The sequence below is a fragment of the Salmo salar genome, chromosome 23 (genome assembly GCF_965601325.2).
Source record: "Salmo salar chromosome 23, fSalSal1, whole genome shotgun sequence".
Lineage (NCBI taxonomy): Eukaryota > Metazoa > Chordata > Actinopteri > Salmoniformes > Salmonidae > Salmo > Salmo salar.
Genome location: NC_138313.1, coordinates 12,883,888 through 12,908,608, shown reverse-complemented (window position 1 = coordinate 12,908,608; position 24,721 = coordinate 12,883,888). Strand labels below are relative to the sequence as shown.

Genomic DNA, 24,721 nt, shown 5'->3' with positions numbered 1-24,721 from the left:
ATATTTGTTGCACCCGTTAGTAAGAAATGCTGAACCCCACAGAATACATTACCATACCGTACTTTTGGAATCTAAAAACCTTTTCTTATAAATATACAGTGCCTCTACAAGTGTAAGTGATATAAAATAACAAATGATCACTGGTAAGTTGTAATACATTATTACATACACTGTTAGCAATTGCTGTAATTTTATTACAATACATTTTAACAAAAAAAGTACTGTATTTCTATTTTCTGTGTATTTACTGAAGTGTTCTGTAAATGATGGTGTATTGTGGGAAAATGTTGTGGGTGGGGAAAGAATCACTGACTCATGAACATATTTCGAGGCGTGCCATGTAAGGGGCAATATTTGTTGGACCCGTTAGAGAGAGTGCTGTACCAATTGAACTGATTTGTGGTAGTAGTACCACATAATTTAATATTTAAATGGGGACTAATCATGGTGGCAGCAAGTCTTAAGCTTTTGCTGGTTGAGCAATTTGCCAAGTCCTACTGGTCTGTTTTACCTTGTAATCATGACAAGTTTGGAAGTATTTGTCTAGGCCTCTAGAAGTGCAAGAAGACATAGAACACAAAATATTCATAAATATGTTGTAATATACAAATACCTAGCAGCCATCTTGCTTGCACCAATGCCATTTAATTACAGTAAAATACTTTAAAATACCAATATTGCAATTACAGTAGCATTTACGTTCTTACAGTATAGTAGGCTAATTTTACAGTATTGTACTCTATCGTTGCTCTGATATCACAATAATTTACAGGAAGCTGGTGGCAAGTTACTTTGAATAGCACAGTAGCATACTTGGTACTAGCCAGAGATGGGCAAAGACATATCAAAAGGTATACTTACTATAAAATATAAAATACCTTGAAGACCGATGCCTCCTTAACTAAAACAACATCCCAGTAACCATTACAGGAACCTTTTACTCTATCAGCTGCCTGATACACAATGCATGAATGAGTCACTGTGCAGCCTAGTCACCGCATCCCCACCACATCCACATCACCAGCAAGCCGCAGCATGGCTCTTTAACCCAGGCTATAACGTAACAGCGCTACACAGTCAGTCTGCCATAAAACAATCCTCTCGATTTGATACAATTGTCAAAATGGGAGAAATATATCGAATCGTTTTCCATGACACGCATCTCTTTGGGTTAATGTCTGTAACACAGTGAGTACAGCCGCGAGCCCCACATCTAGCCGACTGCTTGGTCCACGCAGTCAGACAGTGCGTGTGCGTGTCTGTGAACGCATGTTACCTACCTGTCTCCAGGTGGAGAGAGAGACGCGACTCAGTGATGTAGGGCGTATCGCTCTTGGACCGGACTCTCCGGATCGGCCGACGGTCTATCTCATTCTCCGGTGACGCCGCCATTTAGGTCTCCTTGGCCGGGCAACGTCCGTCCACTGGCGACCAGCGGAACTGCGCGAGACGAGACTCATGCACGGGCAGACGGTGTAGGTGGTGCGTGCGATGAGAAATGGAGATGGGAGGGAGAGGGAGGGAGAGAGAGAGAGAGAGAGAGAGAGAGAGAGACGTTCCACTGTAATAGTGAAGGTGTAAACTTGGCAGTAGAACATCTTAACAGTATATTTGACCTCTCAGCTTCCCTATCAAATCTAAAATTCTCAATTAGAAAACCGAAGAAAATGAACAACAATGACAAATGGTTTGATAAAGAATGCAAAAATCGAAGAAAGAAATTGATATACCTGTCCAACCAGAAACATAGAGACCCGGAAAACCTGAGTCTATGCCTTCACTATAGTGAATTACTAAAACAATACAGAAATACACTACGGAAAAAGGAACAGCACGTCAGAAATCAGCTCAGTGTAGTTGAAGAATCCGTAGACTCTAACCACTTCTGGGAAAATTGGAAAACACTAAACAAACAACAACATGAATAATTATCTATCCAAAATGGAGATGTATGGGTAAACCACTTCACCAATCTTTTTGGCGCTTTAACAAAGAACAAACAGCAAAAACATATACATGATCAAATACAACTCTTAGAATCATCTATTAAAGACTACCAGAACCCACTGGATTCTCCAATTACCTTGAATGAGCTACAGGACAAAATAAAAACCCTCCAACCCAAAAAGGCATGTGGTGTTGATGGTATCCTCAATGAAATTATCAAATATACAGACAACAAATTCCAATTGGCTATACTAAAACCATTTAACATCATCCTTAGCTCGGGCATCTTCCCCAATATTTGGAACCAAGGACTGATCACCCCAATCCACAAAAGTGGAGACACATCTGACCCCAATAACTACCGTGGGATATGCGTCAACAGCAACCTTGGGAAAATCCCCTGTATTATCATTAACAGCAGACTCGTACATTTCCTCAGTGAAAACAATGTACTGAGCAAATGTCAAATTGGCTTTTTAACAAATTACTGTATAACAGACCACGTATTCACCCTGCACACCCTAATTGACAAACAAACCAAAACAAAAGCAATGTCTTCTCATGATTTGTTGATTTCAAAAAAGCCTTTGACTCAATTTGGCATGAGGGTCTGCTATACAAATTGATGGAAAGTGGTGTTGGGGGGAAAACATACGACATTATCAAATCCATGTACATAAACAACAAGTGTGCAGTTAAAATAGGCAAAAAGCACACACATTTCTTCCCACAGGGCCGTGGGGTGAGACAGGGATGCAGCTTAAGCCCCACCCTCTTCAACATATATATCAACAAATTGGCGCGGGCACTAGAAAAGTCTGCAGCACCCGGCCTCAACCAACTAGAATCTGAAGTCAAATGTCTACTGTTTGCTGATGATCTGGTGCTTCTGTCACCAACCAAGGAGGGCCTACAACAGCACCTAGATATTCTGCGTAGATTCTGCCAGACCTGGGCCCTGACAGTAAGACCAAAATAATGGTGTTCCAAAAAAGGTCCAGTCGCCAGGACCACAAATACAAATTCCATCTGGACACCGTTGCCCTAGAGCACACAAACAACTACAGTGGGGGAAAAAAGTATTTGATCCCCTGCTGATTTTGTACGTTTGCCCACTGACAAAGAAATGATCAGTCTATAATTTTAATGTTAGGTTTATTTGAACAGTGAGAGACAAAATAACAACAACAAAACCCAGAAAAACGCATGTTAAAAATGTTATACATTTATTTGCATTTTAATGAGGGAAATAAGTATTTGACCCCCTCTCAATCAGAAAGATTTCTGGCTCCCAGGTGTCTTTTATACAGGTAACGAGCTGAGATTAGGAGCACACTCTTAAAGGGAGTGCTCCTAACCACAGCTTGTTACCTGTATAAAAGACACCTGTTCACAGATGCAATCAATCAATCAGATTCCAAACTCTCCACCATGGCCAAGACCAAAGAGCTCTCCAAGGATGTCAGGGACAAGATTGTAGACCTACACAAGGCTGGAATGGGCTACAAGACCATCGCCAAGCAGCTTGGTGAGAAGGTGACAGCATTTGGTGCGTTTATTCGCAAATGGAAGAAACACAATAGAACTGTCAATATCCCTCGGCCTGGGGCTCCATGCAAGATCTCACCTCGTGGAGTTGCAATGATCATGAGAACGGTGAGGAATCAGCCCAGAACTATACGGGAGGATCTTGTCAATGATCTCAAGGCAGCTGGGACCATAGTCACCAAGAAAACAATTGGTAACACACTATGCCGTGAAGGACTGAAATCCTGCAGCGCCCGCAAGGTCCCCATGCTGAAGAATACATATACATGCCCATCTGAAGTTTGCCAATGAACATCTGAATGATTCAGAGGACAACTGGTGAAAGTGTTGTGGTCAGATGAGACCAAAATGGAGCTCTTCGGCATCAACTCAACTCGCCGTTTTTGGAGGAGGAATGCTGCCTATGACCCCAAGAACACCATCTCCACCGTCAAACATGGAGGTGGAAACATTATGCTTTGGGGGTGTTTTTCTGCTAAGGGGACAGGACAACTTCACCGCATCATTTGACGGGGCCATGTACTGTCAAATCTTGGGTGAGAACCTCCTTCTCTCAGCCAGGGCATTGAAAATGGGTCGTGGATGGGTATTCCAGCATGACAATGACCCAAAACACACGGCCAAGGCAACAAAGGAGTGGCTCAAGAAGAAGCACATTAAGATCCTGGAGTGGCCTAGCCAGTCTCCAGACCTTAATCCCATAGAAAATCTGTGGAGGGAGCTGAAGGTTCAAGTTGCCAAACGTCAGCCTTGAATCCTTAATGACTTGGAGAAGATCTGCAAAGAGGAGTGGGACAAAATCCCTCCTGAGATGTGTGCAAACCTGGTGGCCAACTACAAGAAATGTCTGACCTCTGTGATTGCCAACAAGGGTTTTGCCACCAAGTACTAAGTCATGTTTTGCAGAGGGGTCAAATACTTATTTCCCTCATTAAAATGTAAATCATTTTATAACATTTTTGAAATGCGTTTTTCTGGAATTTTTTTTATTTTATTCTGTCTCTCACTGTTCAAATAAACCTACCATTAAAATTATAGACTGATTATTTCTTTGTAAGTGGGCAAATGTACAAAATCAGCAGGGGATCAAATACTTTCCCCCCCCACTGCATACATACCTTGGTCTAAACATCAGCGCCACAGGTAACTTCCACAAAGCTGTGAACAACCTGCGAGACAAGGCAAGAAGGGCATTCTATGCCATCAAAAGCAACATAAAATTCAACATACCAATTAGGATCTGTCTAAAAATACTTGAATCAATTATAGAACCCATTGCCCTTTATGGTTGTGAGGTCTGGGGTCCGCTCACCAACCAAGAATTCACAAAATGGGACAAACACCAAATTGAGACTCTGCATGCAGAATTCTGCAAAAATATCCTCCGTGTACAACACAGAACACCAAATAATGTATGCAAAGCAGAATTAGGCCGATACCCGCTGATTATCAAAATCCAGAAAAGAGACGTTAAATTCTACAACCACCTAAAAGGAAGCGATTCCCAAACCTTCCATAACAAAGCCATCATCTACAGAGAAATGAACCTGGAGAAGAGTCCCCTAAGCAAGCTGGTCCTGGGGCTCTGTTCACAAACACACCCCACAGAGCCCCAGGACAGCAACACAATTAGACCCAACCAAATCATGAGAAAACAAAAAGATAATTATTTGATACATTGGACAGAATTAACAAAAAAACTGAGCAAACTAGAATGCTATTTGGCCCTAAACAGAGAGTACACAGTGACAGAATACCTGACCACTGTGACTGACCCAAACCTAAGGAAAGCTTTGACTATGTACAGACTCAGTGAGCATAGCCTTGCTATTGAGAAAGGCCGCCGTAGGCAGACCTGGCTCTCAAGAGAAGACAGGCTACGTGCACACTGCCCACAAAATGAGGTGGAAACTGAGCTGCACTTCCTAACCTCCTGCCAAATGTATGACCATATTAGAGACACATATTTCCCTCAGATTACACACACCCACAAAGAATTTGAAAACAAATCAAATTTGGATAAAATCCCATATTTATTAGGTGAAATATCACAGTGTACCATCAAAGCAGCAACATGTGTGACCTGTTGCCACAAGAAAAGTGCAGCCAGTGAAGAACAAACACCATTGTAAATACAACCCATATTTATGATTATTTATTTTCCCTTTGTACTTGCATCTTACAACACTGTACATAGCCATGAAATTACATATGAAATGTCTCTATTCCTTTTAAACCTTTGTGAGTGTAATGTTTACAGTACATTTTTTATTGTTTATTTCACTTTTTTAATTATCTATTTTACTTGCTTTGGCAATGTAAACATGTGTTTCCCCAGCCAATAAAGCCATTTAAATTGAATTGAATTGAATTGAGAGAGAGAGAGAGAAGCAAACAAACCTCCTCCAGTGGTGTGAGATGTGCAGTGACACTATCAATTAAAAGAGGTCCTGCCTCCCTTCCGAAAAGAGAAAGTGGAATCCACACACACACACACACACACACACACACACACACACACACACACACACACACACACACACACACACACACACACCCCGAGATAGAATATCAACACGTCATAAGCCATTCCTTTTTGGGCGGGAATGACAGGAAATTTGCTTTAAAATTGCAACATATTCTCACAGCCTCATGGCAAAATGTGTAAAATAGCATGAGATAGGCTAAGCTATAAAACTACACTTTTTTGATTTTTGGTTAGGGCGGGGCTTGCTCGTACCTTGCGGCCCGAGGAAACTGCCGTACGCCACTGACACACACACACTTTCCCTGTCTGCACCAGCACAGAATAACACACAGTTGCTATTGTGAGAATACCTGCCTAATCCCCAGAGAGTAAATCAGTAGGCTATAATTGGAGATGATATCTGGAGAATGTCTGGCCCTTACTTTCAGTTAGCCTACCTAACCCTAGCCCATCTGTCTCCTTCATCATGGCTGACTCCATAGCCTACATGGCAGATATTTATAATGGTTGCCAAGAGTTCGCTGCAGCTAGCGACTGGAACGAGCTGCAACAAACACTCAAACTGGACAGTTTTATCTCAATCTCTTCATTCAAAGACTCAATCATGGACACTCTTACTGACAGTTGTGGCTGCATTGTGTGATGTATTGTTGTCTCTACCTTCTTGACTTTTGTGCTGTTGACTGTGCCCAATAATGTTTGTACCATGTTTTGTGCCGCGACCATGTTGTGTTGCTACCATGTTGTTGTTATGCTGTGTTGCTACCATCCTGTGTTGTCATGTGTTGCTGCCTTGCTATGTTGTTGTCTTAGCGCTGTGTTCTCTCTCTTGTTGTGATGTGTATTTTGTCCTATATTTATATTGTATTTATTTTTTTAATCCCAGGCCCCCGTCCCCGCAGGATGCCTTTTGGTAGGCCGTCATTGTAAATAAGAATTTGTTCTTAACTGACTTGCCTAGTTAAATAAAGGTTAAATAAAAACATTTAAAAAAAAGAGATCAGTAAGCAAATACCTATCTGAATGTACCATCACCATTTGAAAGCTGCTATTCTCCAACTCTTCTCTCTCTTTTTGGAAGCAAGCTCACCCCATCTAGTGGATGATATCATCAGAATACACAGAATGGAACTAGAATGGGGCATTAATATGCAAGCACAGGCACATTGTCATTTTACAGCACATTTGTCCATTTGTCACTGATACTCTCTTAGAAAAAAAGGTTTCAAAAGGGATCTTCGGCTGTCCCCACAGGAGAACCCGTTTTGGTTCAAGGTGTATTCCTTTTGGGTTCTATGTAGAACCCTCTGCAAAAATTTTCATTTTAGGCTGTGTTTTGTATTTTTTATTTTTATTTTGACCCATAATGTTCATTACCTTTACATTCCGAATGGCCATTCAATAAAGTGCTGATTGATTATTTCTACCAGGGTTCATTGGGTTGGCCAAAGAAAGAGAGCACTATTTACATTTGCTAAATAAAAATATCCAGCCCTATAAAAGGGACCCCCGGCCCATCTAAAAGTAAATCATTCCATATCTATCAATCACAATGCCCAGAGGATGTCCCGGCATTGCAGGAGAGGAGACCGCAGGAGGCATTAGACAGGCCGGGTAACCTACATGACCTAACCGCCCCCTCCCGGATCTTCCTCCCGACCAACCCCTGGCAGTGTAGAGATGTTAAAGTCTGCTTAGATTAAAGATGGGCTTTTAACTAAAACTGTTACGACTTTGACTTTTTATTAGGCTATTAGATGGTTTATAAGAATTTTATGCAGTAGAGTTAATAATAGATAAGTACGTCCATATATAATAATAGCCTAATCTGTTAGGGATTGATAAACATTGAATCTTTGTCACTGTCCCTAACAAATAAATAAATACATTAAAACAATGTATTTATTTCAAACATTGACATTAAATCATCAACAGTCAAGTCAGATGCATTGCACCATTATGGTTAAGTTTGCGCTCATTTGCAGCATAGGCTTACAATAATTTCTTGATCCAATGGTTGGATTCCAACCATTATAAACAGCAAATCATTAATTCATAAACGTTTACTATAGCTATAACATTGCACAACATTGACAGACAACTAAAAAAAGAGAATATACACAGTAATATAAATATGTAGGATATTATTTTAGTATGAAAAGAAGCGCGTCATCCTTTTACATGCCCCTGACCAATTTATATTCCACTGTGTTTTGTATTATTTATTTTTTCTTCCGGTTTTTGCATTTGGAATGGCACAGTTCATTTGGGAGATTTAGCTGTCATATTGCAAATTATATAAAGCATTTAAAGGCCAATTTTGTATCTGTATAATTAAGCAATAAGGCAAGAGGTGGTGTGTTATATGACCAATATACCACGGCTAAGAGCTGTTCTTAGGCACAATGCATTGCAGAGTGCCTGGACACAGCCCTTAGCAGTGGTATATTGGCCATATATCACAAACCCCCGAGGTGCCTGATTGTTATTTTAAACTGGTTACCAACGTAATTAGAACAGTAAAAATAAATGTTTTGTCATACCTGTGGCAAACGGTCTGATATACCACGGCTGTCAGCCAATCAGCATTCAGGGCTCGAACCACCCAGTAATTAAACATAATGCTAATTGACTGGAAATTCCAAATTGCCATGGCAATTATGCATCACAATAGTAGTTATATTTGGTAAAGGGCCCTCTGTGGTCAGTAACACAAAGTGCCATTGGTAGATTCAAAATATAGCCTAACAATTATTTAGTTGGCCCCAGTTGCATTTGCAAACAAATTATTTTTCTGTACTAAATCAATCAATCAACCCAAACATAGGGTGACAGTGAGCAATTGACAGTTATCCACTTCAAACCCAGTCCGCAGGAGAGCCACTCGGACTATGAGGCACAAGAGACGTATCAGGGGTGGACGCACCTGTCTTAATCAATGAGAGAAGATTTGACATAGACAAGATGGCGGCATACACATTGTTGGATTAATTCATTAATAACGGAGCACTTTCTACATTCAGACACGCCTCCTGCAACTGGACACGGACATTTTAGAAGATACATGTTTGGCCAAATCGAGAACGACGATAGTATCGCCCATACCAGGCATTTGAAAAATCTCTGGCAACTATTTGTATAGGTAAACCTATAACTCCCAGTAAAGAATAACAACAATCTTTTCTCACATTACTTGTTTTAACAATCTTTAGCTAAGGGAGGCCGTGTCCTCACTCACACTCCAGTACAGTAGGTGGCGGCGATGTATGAACCTAGTTGATGCGATCTGCCAATACAATTTTAAAAAGTGTATCATCTCAGAGGATTGTATAGTTTCTGTGGATAAAGTTGTGTGTGTCAACTGTAGGGGTGCTCATGTTGCTGGGGATCGGAAGTGTCCGGTGCGATAGAGGCAGGTTGAAGTGTCCAGAGTCAGAGTAGCGCTGAGGCAGTGTAGAAAGTAGAGGAGGATGTGTCAAGGGTGACAGATCCTGAGAGGATCCCATTGAGTAGTAGATTTGTGCCAGCTTCAGTAAGGTTGGCTTCTTAGCGTTCATAGCAATGGTTATCAACCGTACCGCAAAAATGTAACGTAAATCACAGAAAATAGATGTTGTGTTGGCAGCTGCAGAGAAGTATTTGGCTATACAAGATTTGACTTCAGAAGAGTTACAGGGTGTGTCGAAGGGTGGTGGCCCGTCCTCCCATGCCGTTGGCATGGTCCAGGAGTAGATAGGGTCAAAGTAGTGAGTGTAGGTGGCAGCTGCAGAGAAGTACCTGGGAGTACAAGATTGTACAGCTAAATAGTTAATTGTGTGGTGATTCTTATGAAATAGTGGTATATTGATGGTGCAATTTTTTCCGTTTAGAAACAGGAATAATGAAGATCATTAAACGTAGGTAGGCCATGACTGGCCTCACATTTCAGTACAGTAGGTGGCAGTGTATGCACCTGAAAGTAGGATGCGATCTGCCAACCCAATCCCAAAGGAGAAGAAGAGGAAGACTTAAAATTACACACCTCTTAGCTAAACAGCAGAAACAGGGTAAGGAAGGACTTAGAGAAATTCAACATGCAAAAATGTGTCTGATTAAATCTATCTTGAAGCTTATATTATTTAATCAGGGCATATTAATGTTGTATGTCAATGCTTCTTTGGACATGCGAAACAAGGAAATATACATGCTGATAGTCGTTTGAAGACTAACAGCAAGTTTAGCTAACTAATGTTAGCTAGCAGCTAAGCTTGAGTTGCATTCCATAGATAGCTAGCTAGCTGTCGTATTTAGAGCGCAACTCAAGAGTACGATCTTTGCTTGCAAGTTGCATGAACAACAAATAGTCTCGAAAACCCGACCCTGTTGCCTAGGGTCGGTTTTCGAGTCTAAAAAACGAACGACTCACTTACGCCCTTAAATGCACAAGGGTCAAAGAAAAATATTTACCCTTTGACTAGCCAGAGAGGTCTGCGCATGTCAGCAACGTTTCCAAGATGTTACAGCAAGCAAGATCTCCAGGTACAATAGCTAGTTGGTTAGGTGACAACTCAGTGTGGTGTTTTGTTACAATAACCCCCTGCTCTCTTGATCTATGAGGTAGTAACGTTGCAAGTTCCTTCTCCACTTTGCAACAACAATAAGAAATAATAGAAGATAAGAATATGAACATCAAGTAAATGGTTCAGTAGAATATTTTAGCATAAGTATAATACAGGAAGGTACAATTTATACTCAAATATTTACATGTGTTTTGGGGAAGGGGGAATTTGGGGTCAATGTTTAAATGGTGCATTATTTAGCAATCATAAGAGTCTGGTAGCCGCAGTTGTGATGTGTGTGTAGCATGAATGTGTGGCTGTGTATGTATGTGTGCGTGAGTGCACGTGTGCTAAGGTTTGGAGAATCTGAGCTGGTGGTTAGTCCAGTTCAAGTGTTCAGCAGTCTGATGGCTTGTAGAGAGAAACTGTGTCTGAGCCTGTTGGTGTCAGACCTCATGCTCTGATACGGTCTGCCTGACGGTAAGGGAGTGAGCAGCTGGGGTTTGTGGTGCCCTTGATGATGCTGCGGGTCTTCCTCAGGCACCATTATGAGTAGATGTCCTGGATAGGTGGGAGCATGGTCCTTGTGATGTTCTGGGCCGTCTTCACCACCCTATGGAGGGCATTGTGGTCGTGGACAGAGCAATTTCTGTATCAGGACGTGATGCAACCGGCCAGGATGCTCTCGATGGTGCAGCGGTAGTATTTGGAGAGGACCCGGGGTGGCATGCCGAATTTCTTCATCAGCGTTATGAAGTAGAGACGCTGTTGTGCCCTTTTGACGAGTGGTGGTGGTGTTGGTCGATGTCAAGTCCTCGGTGATGTGGATGGCGAGGAACTTTAAACTACTGACTCTCTCTACTGCAGTTCCGTTGATGTGGATCGGGGCATGTTACCTCCTTGGCTTCCTGAAGTCAACAATCAACTCCTTTGTTTTTCTGATGTTGAGAAAGAGGTGGTTGTCCTGGCACCACATGCCAGTTCACTTACCTCCTCCCTATAGGCAGATTTGTTTGTTGGTTATCAGGCATACAACCGTGGTGTCGTCAGCAAACTTGATGGAGTTGGTGTCGTGCCACGCAGTCATGGGTTAACAGGGAGTACAGCAGAGGGCTGAGGACACACCCCTGTGGGGCCCTGTGTTAAGAGTCAGTGTGGAGGAGGTGTTATTGCCAATCCAGCCTGTGGTCTACCACAATAGGGTTGAATGCTGAACTGTAGTCAATGAATAGCATTCTCACATAGGTGTTCTTGTCCAGATGTGATACGGTCGTGTGAATAGCGATGGAAATTGCGTCTTCATTGGATCTGTTGGAGCGGTAGGCAAATTGGAGTGGGTCCTGTGTACCTGGCGTGCTGACCTTAATGTGGGTCAAGACCAGTCTCTCCAAGCACTTAATGATGACAGTGGTGAGTGCGATGGGGCGATTAGTCATTTGGGCATGTCACCCTTGTTTTGCTTAGGCACTGGGACAATGGTTGTCTCCTTTAAGCAGGTGGGGACTACAGTCTGGGCATGTTTTAGATGTCCGAGAAGACGCCCGCCAGCTGGTCAGCAGCACACACTGAGGACGCGTCCAGAGATGCCGTCTGGGTCGGCGGTTTTGAGAGTTTTCCTCATGTCAGCATCGGCGAGCGAACACACCTGGTCATCTGGAGCAACGAGAGAAGCGAGCATAGAATGAGTTAAGCGTGTCTGGGAGGGAGGCTTCTGTCAGCACCACACAGCTGGATTTGCCTTTGTAGTTCGTTATAGTCTGTAGTCCTTTCCACATGTGTTGTGAGTTTGAATTATCAAACATTTTACAGAGTTACAGTTCATATAAGGAAACCAGTCAATCGAAATAAATTCATTAGGCCCTAATCTATGGATTTTACATAATTGAGCAGGGGCACATCCATGGCTGGGCCTGAGAGGGCATAGGCCCACTTGGGAGCAAGGCCCAGCCGATTATTTATTTTCTTCCCACAAAATGGCTGTATTACAGACAGAAATACTCCACAGTTTCATCAGCTGTCTGGGTGTTTGGTCTTAGACGAGTCCGCAGGTGAAGAAGCCGGATGTGGAGGTCCTGGGCTGGCGTGGTTACAGGTGGTCTGTTCTTGTGAGGCAGGTTGGACGATGTGCCAAATTCTCTAAAACGACATTGGAGGCGGCTTATGGTAGCAAAATCAACATTAATTATCTTTCAATAGCTCTGGTGGACATTCCTGCAGTCAACATGCCAATTGCATGCTCCCTCAACTTGAGACATCTGTAGCGTTGTGTTGTATGACAAAGCTGGCCTTTTATTGTCCCTAGCACAAGGTGCACCTGTGTAATTATTATGCTGTTTAATCAGCTTCTTGATATGCCACACCTGTCAGGTGGATGGATTATCTTGGCAAAGGAGAAATGCTCACTAACAGGGATGTAAACAAATGTGTGCACAAAATTTGAGAGAAATAGCTTTTTTGTGTGTATGGAACATTTCTGGGATTTTTTTATTTCAGCTCATGAAACATGGGACCAACACTTTACATGTTGTGTTTATATTTTTGGTCAGTATAATAGCGAAATCACATAGACGCTGTTAACTAAATGCTAACGAGCTAATTGCAAAGACAGGCAAATCCAGCTCAAAGTTATTCAAGCATTGCTAGTAGCTACCGAATGTCATTTTCGGTGAGTGTGGACATTTACAAGTGAAAGGAAATGAGAGAAATTGTGCAAATGAACAAAGTTGTGATGCATGCTTTTCTAAAGGAAGAGCAGAATGTGTACACGGAGCAGAGGGGAGAAGAACGGAAGAGAAAATAAAACGCTAGTAGAAAGCACAGGGAAGAAATGGCAGCTGTACGAGCTCATCAGAGCTATTTGACCTCTGGCAGAATTCTAAGATATCTGATGGCAAACATTTAGTAGTGAATTGCATACAAGTGCAACTTCATCGCCTCATGTGCGCCGCACAACAGAGACTATGGACTCTCCAGCTCCCGCCGTCTTCCGTTGTGCTATTTACAAACAAACGTGACTGGCTCAACTTTTCAAAGTTTCATAATGTAAAATATTGTGACCGATGAAATGAAGAATGCAGTCTGCTTTATCTCCTAACGAATTGCACAAGTTGACTGCAGGTATTAACTTAAGTATCTACAAATATTCACATTTCCTTGAAAAACTTCAAAGAATAGTATTGACATTATTGAAAAACCATCCTGTGGCTTTTTCAAAGTTACCCTGGAATACGGTATATAAGGTATACCACCCAAACCTATTAGCCATCAGGATACGAGAAAGAGGAGGCCATGTAGGCAGTCTTTTCAGCCTAGCTTGGAGTCCCCCTTTCCTTCCTCTTCTTCGTCACTGGCGTAGTATTCCCAATGTGGGATGCTGAGAGAAGTGTGTAGCTTCTGATTCATGATCCAGAAGTGTTTGTCGGTTGTAGGACATTATTGAACAAACATTGAGTAAACAAAGTAATAACAGAAAAACAGCCATTTAAAAAAAAAGCTAAGTCGAGCAGGAACAGGTAACACTTATCTTTTTCTTGTTCTTTTTCTTAGTTAACCCTGATGATTGTACGTCAGTTCAGCAGCAGAGGCGTCACCTCTCATCTGTGTGCCCGATTTAAAGAGACCCAGACAAGACAGGTCATGGCCAGACCCAGCTCAGGTAGGACTGTTAGTCTAGTACACACACTTGTTTTTCTATCCTTGTGGGAACCTAAAATTGATTTCCATAAAAAATCCTAATTTCTCTAACCCCTACACTTAAACTCTAAAGCTAACCCTAATGCTGAACCTCCTTAAGCCATTTTGCCACAACTTTGAAAGTATGCTTGGGGTCATTGTCCATTTGGAAGACCCATTTGCGACCAAGCTTTAACTTCCTGTCTGATGTCTTGAGATGTTGCTTCAATATATCCACATAATTTTCCTACCTCATGATGCCATCTATTTTGTGAAGTGCACCAGCCCCTCCTGCAGCAAAGCACCCCCACAACATGATGCTGCCACCCCGTGCTTCACGGTTGGGATGGTGTTCTTCGGCTTGCGAGCATCCCGCCTTTTCCTCCAAACATAACGATGGTCATTATGGCCAAACAGTTCTATTTTTGTTTCATCAGACCAGAGGACATTTCTCCAAAAATTACGATCTTGTCCCCATGTGCAGTTGCAAACCGTAGTCTGTCTTTATGGCGATTTTGGAGCAGTGGCTTCCTCCTTGCTGAGCGACCTTTCAGGTTATGTCAATATAGGACTCGTTTTACTGTGGATATAGATAATTTTGTACCTGTTTCCTCCAGCATCTTCACAAGGTCCTTTGCTGTTGTTCTGGGATTGATTTGCACTTTTCGCACCAAAGTACGTTCATCTCTAGGAGACAGAACGTGTCTCCTTCCTGAGCGGTTTGACTGTTGCGTGGTCCCATGGTGTTTGTACAGATGAACGTGGTACCTTCAGGCGTTTGGAAATTGCTCCCAAGGATGAACCAGACTTGTGGAGCTCTACAATTTTTTTTGTTCTGAGGTCTTGGCTGATTTCTTTTGATTTCACCATGAAGGCACTGAGCTTGAAGGTAGGCCTTGAAATGCATCCACAGGTACACCTCCAATTGACTCAAATGATGTCAATTAGCCTATCAAAAGCTTCTAAAGCCATGACATTATTTTCTGGAATTTTCCAAGCTGTTTGAAGGCACAGTCAACTTAGTGTATGTAAACTTCTGACCCACTGGAATTGTGATACAGTGAAATAATCTGTCTGTAAACAATTGTTGGAAAAAATACCTGTCATGCACAAAGTAGAGTTTTTTTTTTTTTTTAAACGACTTGCCAAAACTATAGTTTGTTAACAAGAAATTTGTGGAGTGGTTGAAAAACGAGTTTTAATGACTCCAACCTAAGTGCATGTAAACTTCCGACTTCAACTGTAAGTATATTTGAGCACTTACAATTACTTTTTTTAATACTTCAGTAGATTTAAAACCAAATACTTTTACTCGAGTAGTATTTTACTGGGTGACTTTCACTTCTACTTGAGTCATTTTTTATTATTAAGCTATCTTTTACTCAAGTATGATAATTGGGTACTTTTTCCATCACTGGAGTTGTCTCCACGAGGGAGAATTTTCCTTATTTGACTATCATTGTGGGGACTTTTAGGAATTTCAGGTCCCCACAAGGATGTAAGAACAAGACCACACACACATGGTCTGCTGTTTTGTTGCTGTATTTGTATGTGTGTTACTTTTTTGTCTTAATATTTTTGTCTGTGTGTTTTCAGACCTAGCAGCGTTCCGAGAGGTGTTCTCGAAAGCCAAACACGTGGCCATCTTGACGGGAGCAGGGGTTAGTGCTGAGAGTGGGGTTCCAACCTTCAGAGGAGAAGGAGGCTTCTGGAGGAAATGGCAAGCCCAGGTAAACACCCCAAGGATGCATCCTAAATGGCACCCTATTCCCTTTATAGTGCACTGCTCTTCCCCTTTGTCTCCCTCCTCCTGTCCCGCCCCTCTCTCCTTGTTTCTCACTCCCCCCTTTTCTCTATCACTCTGTTTTTCATCCTTACTTTGTCCCCCCCTCCCCCAAATCAGGACCTGGCCACCCCTGGTGCGTTCAGTCAGAACCCGTCCAGGGTATGGGAGTTCTACCACTACCGCAGGGAGGTGATGCTGACGAAGAGCCCCAACTCGGCTCATGTGGCCATAGCAGAGTGTGAGGCCAGGCTGCAGAAACAGGGGCGCCGCGTCACCGTCATCACACAGAACATCGATGAGCTACATCGCCGAGCCGGATCCACCAACATCTTGGAGATACACGGTACTGTAACCATGGCGAAGTCACCCAGACTGACTTTCACTGTCCTGACTAGTTAGCTAGTAGATCCACGGTAATAATGCAATGTCACTTTCACTGTGCCTATGTCCCAAATGGCACCCTATCCCCTGTGTAGTGCACTACGCTTGACCGAAGCCCTACAGATGGTGTCATCTTCTAGTGGACTATAGGGAATAGGATGCCATTTGGGATGGAACCTGTGTCTGACTAGCGAATAGTGGTATTGGGGGACTCATGTTGTTATTAAAGTGTAGATTTAAAGAAGATTGTTGAAGGTCAGTTTCACTCCAGTGTGTAATAGTCAATCCATCCTGGGTAGGCAGACTGGGCTGTAGATATACCATACAAGCGTTCAGGCTACGGCTGTCCCCGACCCCAAAAAAAATCTTGGTCGACCGAGAGTCGCCCTGTTCTTTCGACCAATCACTTGGTCGAAATGTTTAAACATATTTTTCCATATATAGAGCCTCACCCTATATGTTTGAATAGAACCAACTACATATGCACTGAGCTTGTGTGATGCTTTAAGCGCACCTGTTTGATTAACCTCTATGGGCTAGGTGGGACGCTAGCGTGCCACCCGTGGTGCACTCCATCAACAGCAGGTGCATTTCAAGAGCGGCAAATTTGAATCCAAATAAATGTCAAAATTCAAATTTTTCAGAAATACAACTATTTTACACCATTTGAAAGATAAACATCTCCTTAATCTAACCACGTTTTACGATTTCAAAAAGGTTTTACGGCGAAAGCATAAATTTAGAGTATGTTAGGACAGTACATTTACAAGAGTTGTGTGTAATGTTTTGTCAAGTCAAAGACAGGGTCACCAAAACCATAAAACCAGCTAAAATGATGCACTAACCTTTTACAATCTCCATCAGATGACACTCCTAGGACATTATGTTAGACAATGCATGCATTTTTAGTTCTATCAAGTTCATATTTATATCCAAAAACAGCGTTTTACTATGGCATTGATGTTGAGGAAATCGTTTCCCTCCAATAACCGGCAGTCAAGTCAGCGTCACAAATTAAATAATTAAAATTAGAAAACATTGGTAAAATATTATATTGTCATTTAAAGAATTATAGATTTACATCTCTTGAACGCAATCAACTTGCCAGATTTAAAAATAACCTTACTGGGAAATCACACTTTGCAATAATCTGAGCACTGCGCCCAGAAAAATACGCGTTGCGATACAGACTAGACGTCATGTTGGGGAGATCTAAAATCGAAAATACTATGTAAATAATCCATTACCTTTGATTCTCTTCATCAGATGTCACTTCCAGGTATCACAGGTCCATAACGAATGTAGTTTTGTTCAAAAAAGCTCATCATTTATGTCCAAAAATCTCCGTCTTGTTCGCACATGATCTAAGCCAGCCGGACTTCTCGTCATGAACGAGGGGAAAAAATATATTTCCGTTCGTTCAAACATGTCAAACGTTGTATAGCATAAATCATTAGGGCCTTTTTTAACCAGAACATGAATAATATTCAAGGTGGACGAATGCATACTCTTTTATAACGTATTGGAACGAGGGTACCCAACATGAACTCGCGCGCCAGGTCTCTAATGGGACATCATCGTTCCATGGCTCTTGTTCGGTCAGATCTCCCTCCAGAAGACTCAAAACACTTTGTAAAGGCTGGTGACATCTAGTGGAAGCAATAGGAAGTGCCAAAATATTCCTAAACCTCTGTGTTTTTCAATGGGATAGGTTTAAAGTCAATACAACACATCAGGTATCCACTTCCTGTCAGAAAATGTCTCAGGGTTTTGCCTGCCAAATGAGTTCTGTTATACTCACAGACACCATTCAAACAGTTTTAGAAACTTTAGAGTGTTTTCTATCCATATATAATAAGTATATGCATATTCTAGTTACTGGGTAGGATTAGTAACCAGATTAAATCGGGTACATTTTTTTTATCCAGACGTGCAAATGCTGCCCCCTAGCCCTAACAGGTTAAATAATTAACACACAAATAACTCAGAGCACAATGGTCACACTGTGTTAAAAAAAAAAAATCACAGCGAGTGCCTGTGGGACGTTGTCTCGCTCTCCTCCCTACTGCAGTGAAAATGCACCACAGCACAGCAAGTGTTTATTGCGCTCTCCATGCTGAAGCTGTAACATCATTTCAGCCATTTCAGTTGTTTCTGACTGGAAAAAGTTATTTTAATTTGTTTAGGAAAAACAATTCCCTATTCCCTCAACCCTTGTTCTCTTTATGTAAAACATAAGCATCGCATGCATGTGACCAATAGAGCCTGACCTATAGCCTATCATAAACACATCAATAAATTGGTAATAACAAACTCCAAACACAGTGATGTCGACAGCAAAATGGATACGGAGGACGTGAAAAATAATTCTGAGAGACGGGCAAATGTTTACTGGTTTCTCAGGAGGGAAAGTTGTAGTCAGATTCGTGGAAGACATTTGACTTAAAGTAGTTGAGGAATCTCCTGGAGATCAAGAAAAAGGAGGGTATAGGAGCAAGCACCGTGTGAGTATTGTGTGCTAAACAGTTGCTGTTAGATTACAATATTATTTTCTAACCAATTTGGAACAGTGTAAACAACACAAAATAAATTAGTGAAAGTATAGTGCTAAAGTCTGTTCTAACGGGGAAAAAACATATCTATAAAGCCTTTTAATACAACGGACTTAAAATGAGTTGCATGCATTTGTGAATTGCGGTTTATTTATTGTTTAGGCTAATTATTCAAAGCTCCCTTTTTATTTAATTTAAAAACTGAAATGCTTGATTGCATTTCAAAGCATGAATGTCTTGTATGCTGTGCGATGGCATGAATGAATGAATGATAGATTGATACAGTAGCCTATATATGGAAATATAGGCCTAAATAAGTTACGGTATTAAGACTAAACAGGACTCTAAGGCCTACAGTTCGATGGTAGTTATACAAGGCTACTGTACAAAGACCACTAATGATAACATTACTTATTAAGTGCTGTCTCCTCGTCTCTGCTGCTGCCGCCGCCGCATTGTTCTCAATCCCATTATGCCGGTTAATTTTGCTATTATGCACATAGCAACATAGGGAAAGGCTCCAATTCTACGGCGCACTGAAGATTGTTTCAGAACCGCGGACAGCAACCATGTCCAGCGCGGGAGAAAGCGCATTTGTTATAAAATAATATTTGATTTATTAGTGTTTTACCATTATTTTTTACATAATATAACCATATACAATTTCAGTATCACGTCTTGGAGTGATAGACTGTGCCATCCCCGTGGCCTCTGCAATGGATTAGTCCACTGAGACGGGCGCGAATCAGACAGGTGTCTTGTGTACCATGAAGAAGAAAAAAATTGCGACTAAAGAAATCTTGGTCGACCAACAGCCTATCGAACAAACAATCGACCAGTCAACTAAATAGGGTCAGCGATATTTCAGACTTGAGTACGTGTTCTTTAACGTTTGACTGGTAGTATGTATGTATGTATGTGTGTGTGTGTGTGTGTGTGTGTGTGTGTGTGTGTGTGTGTACATACACACATTACCAGTCAAAAATGTGGACACACCTATTCCTTCAAGGGTCTTTCTTTTTTTTACTATTTTCTGTATTGTAGAATAATAGTGACGACATCAACAATGAATAACACATATGGAATTATGTAGTAACCAAAACAAAGTGTTAAACAAATCAAAAAATATGTTTTATATTTGAGATTCTTCAAAGTAGACACCTTTTGCCTTGATGACAACTCATAAAAAAGCTGATAATTGTGCATGTGACTTGATGTGAATAATGATGATGAGAGCCCAGTAATTGTTACTTTGTGTTTCTAAAATCTCAATTGTTTCCATTTCTATAATAGTGATCAAATGTCTGCCTTTTTACTATATCTGAATATTTTTGCATATACTGTAGCCTATGTTTCCATAACTGATCAAATTTCTGTAGGATATAATTTTATGCCCATATGAACTAATATTTTAGGCCGTAGCCTGGTTTAATGAAAAGCAGCGAACAGACGCAACATTGTTTCACATTCTTTAATAAGCTACATCTTGACGTATTGTACAAACCGCGTACGTCGTTTTGCTCAACAAAAAGCCACGGAAGCTCTCCTCTTTTGTCTTTGAGTTGTGGTCATGTTTTATTTCCTACTCTCTCTCTGTGACCACAGGCAGTTTGTTTAAAACCCGCTGTATGAGCTGTGGTCATGTTGGGGTTAACCACAAGAGCCCCATCTGTGCTGCCCTGGAGGGCAAAGGGTAAGTCAGTCAAATTCAGGTCAGCAATTCCTTGGGGTTGTTACATGTAACTATACAGTAACAGTATTTATTGCCATCTCTCTCTCTCGCTTGCTCTCTCTCTCTCTCTAGTGCTCCAGACCCCAACACCAGTGATGCTCAGATCCCTCCTCAAGACTTACCCAGGTGGGACCATGGCATTTTGAATTAGAATACGTAGTAATAATAACTTAATATGATATCTATGGGTGGGACAAACTCAGTTACATCTTGTTTATACAACGGGTGGGTCTAGTCCTGAATGCTGATTGGTTAAAACTGCATTCCAGCCGGTCTCTATTCCACCAGTTGCCACCGGCTAAATTTCTGATATTAAAATACCTATTTACTGTGTTCTGTCTGACTGCACAATCCACTGTCTCATCAGCCCAGCCAGGCAATTTATAAACTTGGATCTCCACTATAAAAAGCATCTAGACATTCTCACATTTCTTTCAGAGTAACATTTCGTTTTCAACAGCGGAGATTTGTATAAACCTTGCTGTCTGTCTCTATGACATTTGCAACATTCTTTCAATATTCAAATTTGATCTTCTGCTGTCCCATAGTAATGAACGTGTCGAGACGAGACAGACGGGCAGGCAGCATTTGTTGGCCAGTCGAAATCATGAATCAGCTGGTATCATTTGTATGGATATATACAAACCAATGTCAATTGAAAAAAGGTCAAAAGAAACGCAGCTAATATGCAGTCTTTCCAGCTTCAGTTTGAAGTGATTGCGTTACTGTAGCTGTGTTGTTGGCTAGCTATGGTGTCCTGACAAGTGAGCACATTTAGAACGAACGACTGGGTCCATAGATACTGAACGACCGGGTCGCGTCCATAGATACTGAACAAAAAGATTGAACGACAGGGTCGCATCTCTAGCAACCGAAGATTTGTGTTGCGATTATATATTGTAGAAGGATGAAGTATTATGAATAAATTTATCAAAATAAAGTTTTTAATGGAAATATGTCAATCATTATTTGAGTATGTTGGTAACCCGTTGTATAAAAGTGATAATGCCCTCGAAAGCCGGTGTTTGGAGGATATATTGGCACAGTTTGCCACACTCGTGCCGATATATCCTCCAAACACAGGCTTCTCTGGCATTATCGCTTAATTTGAAATGTTATGATTTCTTGACTTGAGTTTGTTCTTATCTTCACTTTTTAGATGGCAGTTGATCACAATCATGAATTGATGTAGGAAACTCGTTTAAGTGGTCTAACTGTGTCTGTGCCTCACCAGGTGTGAGCAGGGTGGCTGTAGTGGTCTGCTCAGGCCTAATGTGGTCTGGTTCGGGGAGACTCTGGACTCAGACATCCTGACTCGCGTTGAAGAGGAACTAGACCTCTGTGACCTCTGCCTAGTGGTGAGTGCGGGTGTGTGTGTGTCTGTCCATTCTGTCTTTGTCATTTTAATGAGTGATATTTTTTTGAGACCCTGAAGAGATTTCTCTACAATGTAAAATAAATGGTTAATAATAATCACAAGATGCATATGTGCGTCTTCCTCGTGTGTTTTAGGTAGGTACGTCCTCCATAGTGTACCCAGCAGCCATGTTTGCTCCCCAGGTGGCGGCTAGAGGAATACCTGTAGCTGAATTTAACATGGAGGAAACACCCGCCACCATGCGCTTCAGGTTATACACATACTGTAGTCCAGTTTCTCCTAGTCCTAGTCCCGGGGACCCAAAGCGGTGCTTTGTTTGCCTAGCAATTACATACTTGAATCAACTAATCAATTCATCATCAAGCCTTGGCTCACTTGAATCAGGTGAGCCAAGGCTTGGGGGGAAAAAATGTGCACCACTTTGGGACCCCAGGACCACGATTGGGAAACATTGCTGTCGCCTCATACTAATGATTCCCTATAACATCCTTTAACACCTGTGTCTCTGTGTGTTGCAGGTTCCACTTCCAGGGCCCCTGTGGGACCACCCTGCCCCCTGCACTGGCACGCCACAACAATGAGCCCTGACTTCCCCTGGCCGAGCCATAGTGCAGTCTACACAGACTAGACTCTAGTGCTGGATGGGTGTGCATTCATTAGGGCAAAACATTTAGCAACAGTTGGACAATTTAGCTTCTAATTGGTCAATTTCAGGTTAGTCACTCTTCGTTTCAGCCATCTGCTTCTGTTTGGTTCCTAAAGAATACACCCCCGTTTTGTGAATGTAATGTATGCTATAGAAAACACACTGTGCTGACAATACCCCACACTCCCTAGGCTACCACTCTGGATTTGTGTTATTGCATGAAATGACAACCATGTTAAGGAAAATAAATCAGAATTATGACATGTAGTCCGGTATCTCAAGCACAATGATTCCTTTTCCCTTTGCGTAGGCATCTTCATCCAATATCAATGCATTATATCATGGTGGTCGTTGCATGTCAGATGGTGGTATTTTTTATCATATGTATAGATTATATATCAAATGTGGAAGGTTCATATCCGACCATTGTACATGCTTTTTAAATCAGGTGTGTGTGTGTGTGTGTGTGTGTGTGTGTGTGCTGGCAGTAGAGGGCAGTGTTTAGCTACATTTGTTATTGTCTTTGTCTACAGATTCACTCCTACCTGCTGCATCTTATTGCCTGTTCATCGTAAAAGAGAATGTGTTCTCAATAACCTACCTGATAATACATGAACTCTTATGGTCAGTTTGAGTGGTTCTGAGGCCTGGTCGTACTTTACTTCTGACTATTATATGATTGTTCATTGATGTGTCTGTGCCTTCAGGATGACTGGGTCAGGGTTGGAGTAAGGGTTATGACAGCAACTCACTCATTTCTAGTGATGCTGTGTGTCAGTCTGTGTGTGTTATTGCAGAGGATCATGTTTATGTTATCTAATTTTATTAGACTGTGTTTTAAGAATGAAGGGAAATTCATTGATGGAACAGAAATACCAAATACTGTTGCTCTTTTAAATCTGTGTCTTTCTGTGTTTTTTGCCTGCATGGCATGTATGAGATTGTGTGTCAAGAGGTCACCATGTGGGTGGGTGGGTGTGTGTTCATGGAACTGTCAGAGGAAATGATGTACACTACCGTTCAAAAGTTTGGGGTCACTTAGAAATGTCCTTGGTTTTAAAAGACGAGCACATTTTTTTGTCCATTTTAAAATAACATCAAATTGGTCAGAAATACAGGGTGGACATTGTTAATGTTGTAAATAACTATTGTAGCTGGAAACGGCAGATTTTTTTTTAATGACATATCTACATGGGCGTACAGAGGCCCATTATCAGCAACCATCACTCACATGTTCCAATATCATGTTGTTTTAGCTAATCCAAGTTTATCACTTTAAAAGGCTAGTTGATCATTAGAAAACCCTTTTGCAATTATGTTAGCACAGCTGAAAACTCTCCTGATTAAAGAAGTAGTACATCTGGCCTTTTTTAGACTAATTGAGTATCAGGAGCGTCAGCATTTGTGTGTTTGGTTACAGGCTCAAAATGGCCAGAAGCAAAGACCTTTCTTCTGTAACTCGTCAGCCTATTCTTGTTCTGAGAAATGAAGGCTATTCCATGTGAGAAATTGCCAAGAAACTGAAGATCTCATACAACGCTGTGTACTACTCCCTTCACAGAACAGTGCAAACTGGCTCTAACCAGAATAGAAAGAGGAGTGGGAGGCCCCGGTGCACAACTGAGCAAGAGGACAAGTACATTAGAGTGTCTAGTTTGAGAAACAGACACCTCACAAGTCCTGAACTGGCAGCTTCATTAAATAGTACCCACAAAACACCGGTCTCAACGTCAACAGTGAAGAGGTGACTCCGGGATGCTGGCCTTCTAGGCAGAGTTGCAAAGAAAAAGCCATATCTCAGACTGGCCAATAAAAAGAAGATTAAGATGAGCAAAAGAACTTTGCCTAGAAGGCCAGCATCCCGGAGTCTCAAATTTTGTGTGTTTTTATTTTTGAATAGGGTAAGGCAGCTCTAACCAACATATCTCATCTCATTTATTAGACTCCAGGTTAGCTGACTCCTGACTCCAATTAGCTTTTTTTCCCCCGTTTGGGTACCTCAGTGGGAGATTTGGGTAGGGTAGTGCTATTTGCTACCCAGAGCTATAGCCTT

General features: G+C 41.6%; 2 protein-coding genes across 3 annotated transcripts in view; one reads left to right on the top strand and one right to left on the bottom strand.

The window, feature by feature from the left end:
• Positions 1 to 1,483, bottom strand: part of LOC106584070 (phosphatase and actin regulator 1) — an 89,549-nt gene extending 88,066 nt beyond the window's left edge. The window contains exon 1 of the mRNA XM_014168910.3: positions 1,281 to 1,483. Within this exon, the coding sequence (XP_014024385.2) occupies positions 1,281 to 1,392 (112 nt within the window). The 5' untranslated portion in view covers positions 1,393 to 1,483. The remainder of the gene's footprint in view (positions 1 to 1,280) is intronic.
• Positions 1,484 to 9,820: 8,337 nt separating this feature from the next.
• On the top strand, positions 9,821 to 23,566 carry sirt5 (sirtuin 5). Of its 2 annotated transcripts, none has more exons than XM_014168906.3 (9): positions 9,821 to 10,029; positions 14,068 to 14,176; positions 15,790 to 15,923; positions 16,097 to 16,322; positions 20,518 to 20,605; positions 20,717 to 20,770; positions 21,879 to 22,002; positions 22,157 to 22,272; positions 22,541 to 23,566. In XM_014168906.3, the coding sequence occupies exons 2-9, from the start codon at positions 14,077 to 14,079 to the stop codon at positions 22,608 to 22,610; spliced, it is 912 nt and encodes a 303-aa protein (XP_014024381.1). In that variant the 5' UTR covers positions 9,821 to 10,029; positions 14,068 to 14,076; the 3' UTR covers positions 22,611 to 23,566. The 2 variants fall into 2 exon arrangements, with proteins under 2 accessions (XP_014024381.1, XP_014024379.3); XM_014168904.3 differs by lacking the exon at positions 9,821 to 10,029 and adding an exon at positions 10,223 to 10,501 and having other exon boundaries at positions 22,541 to 22,935.
• Positions 23,567 to 24,721: the final 1,155 nt, after the last annotated feature.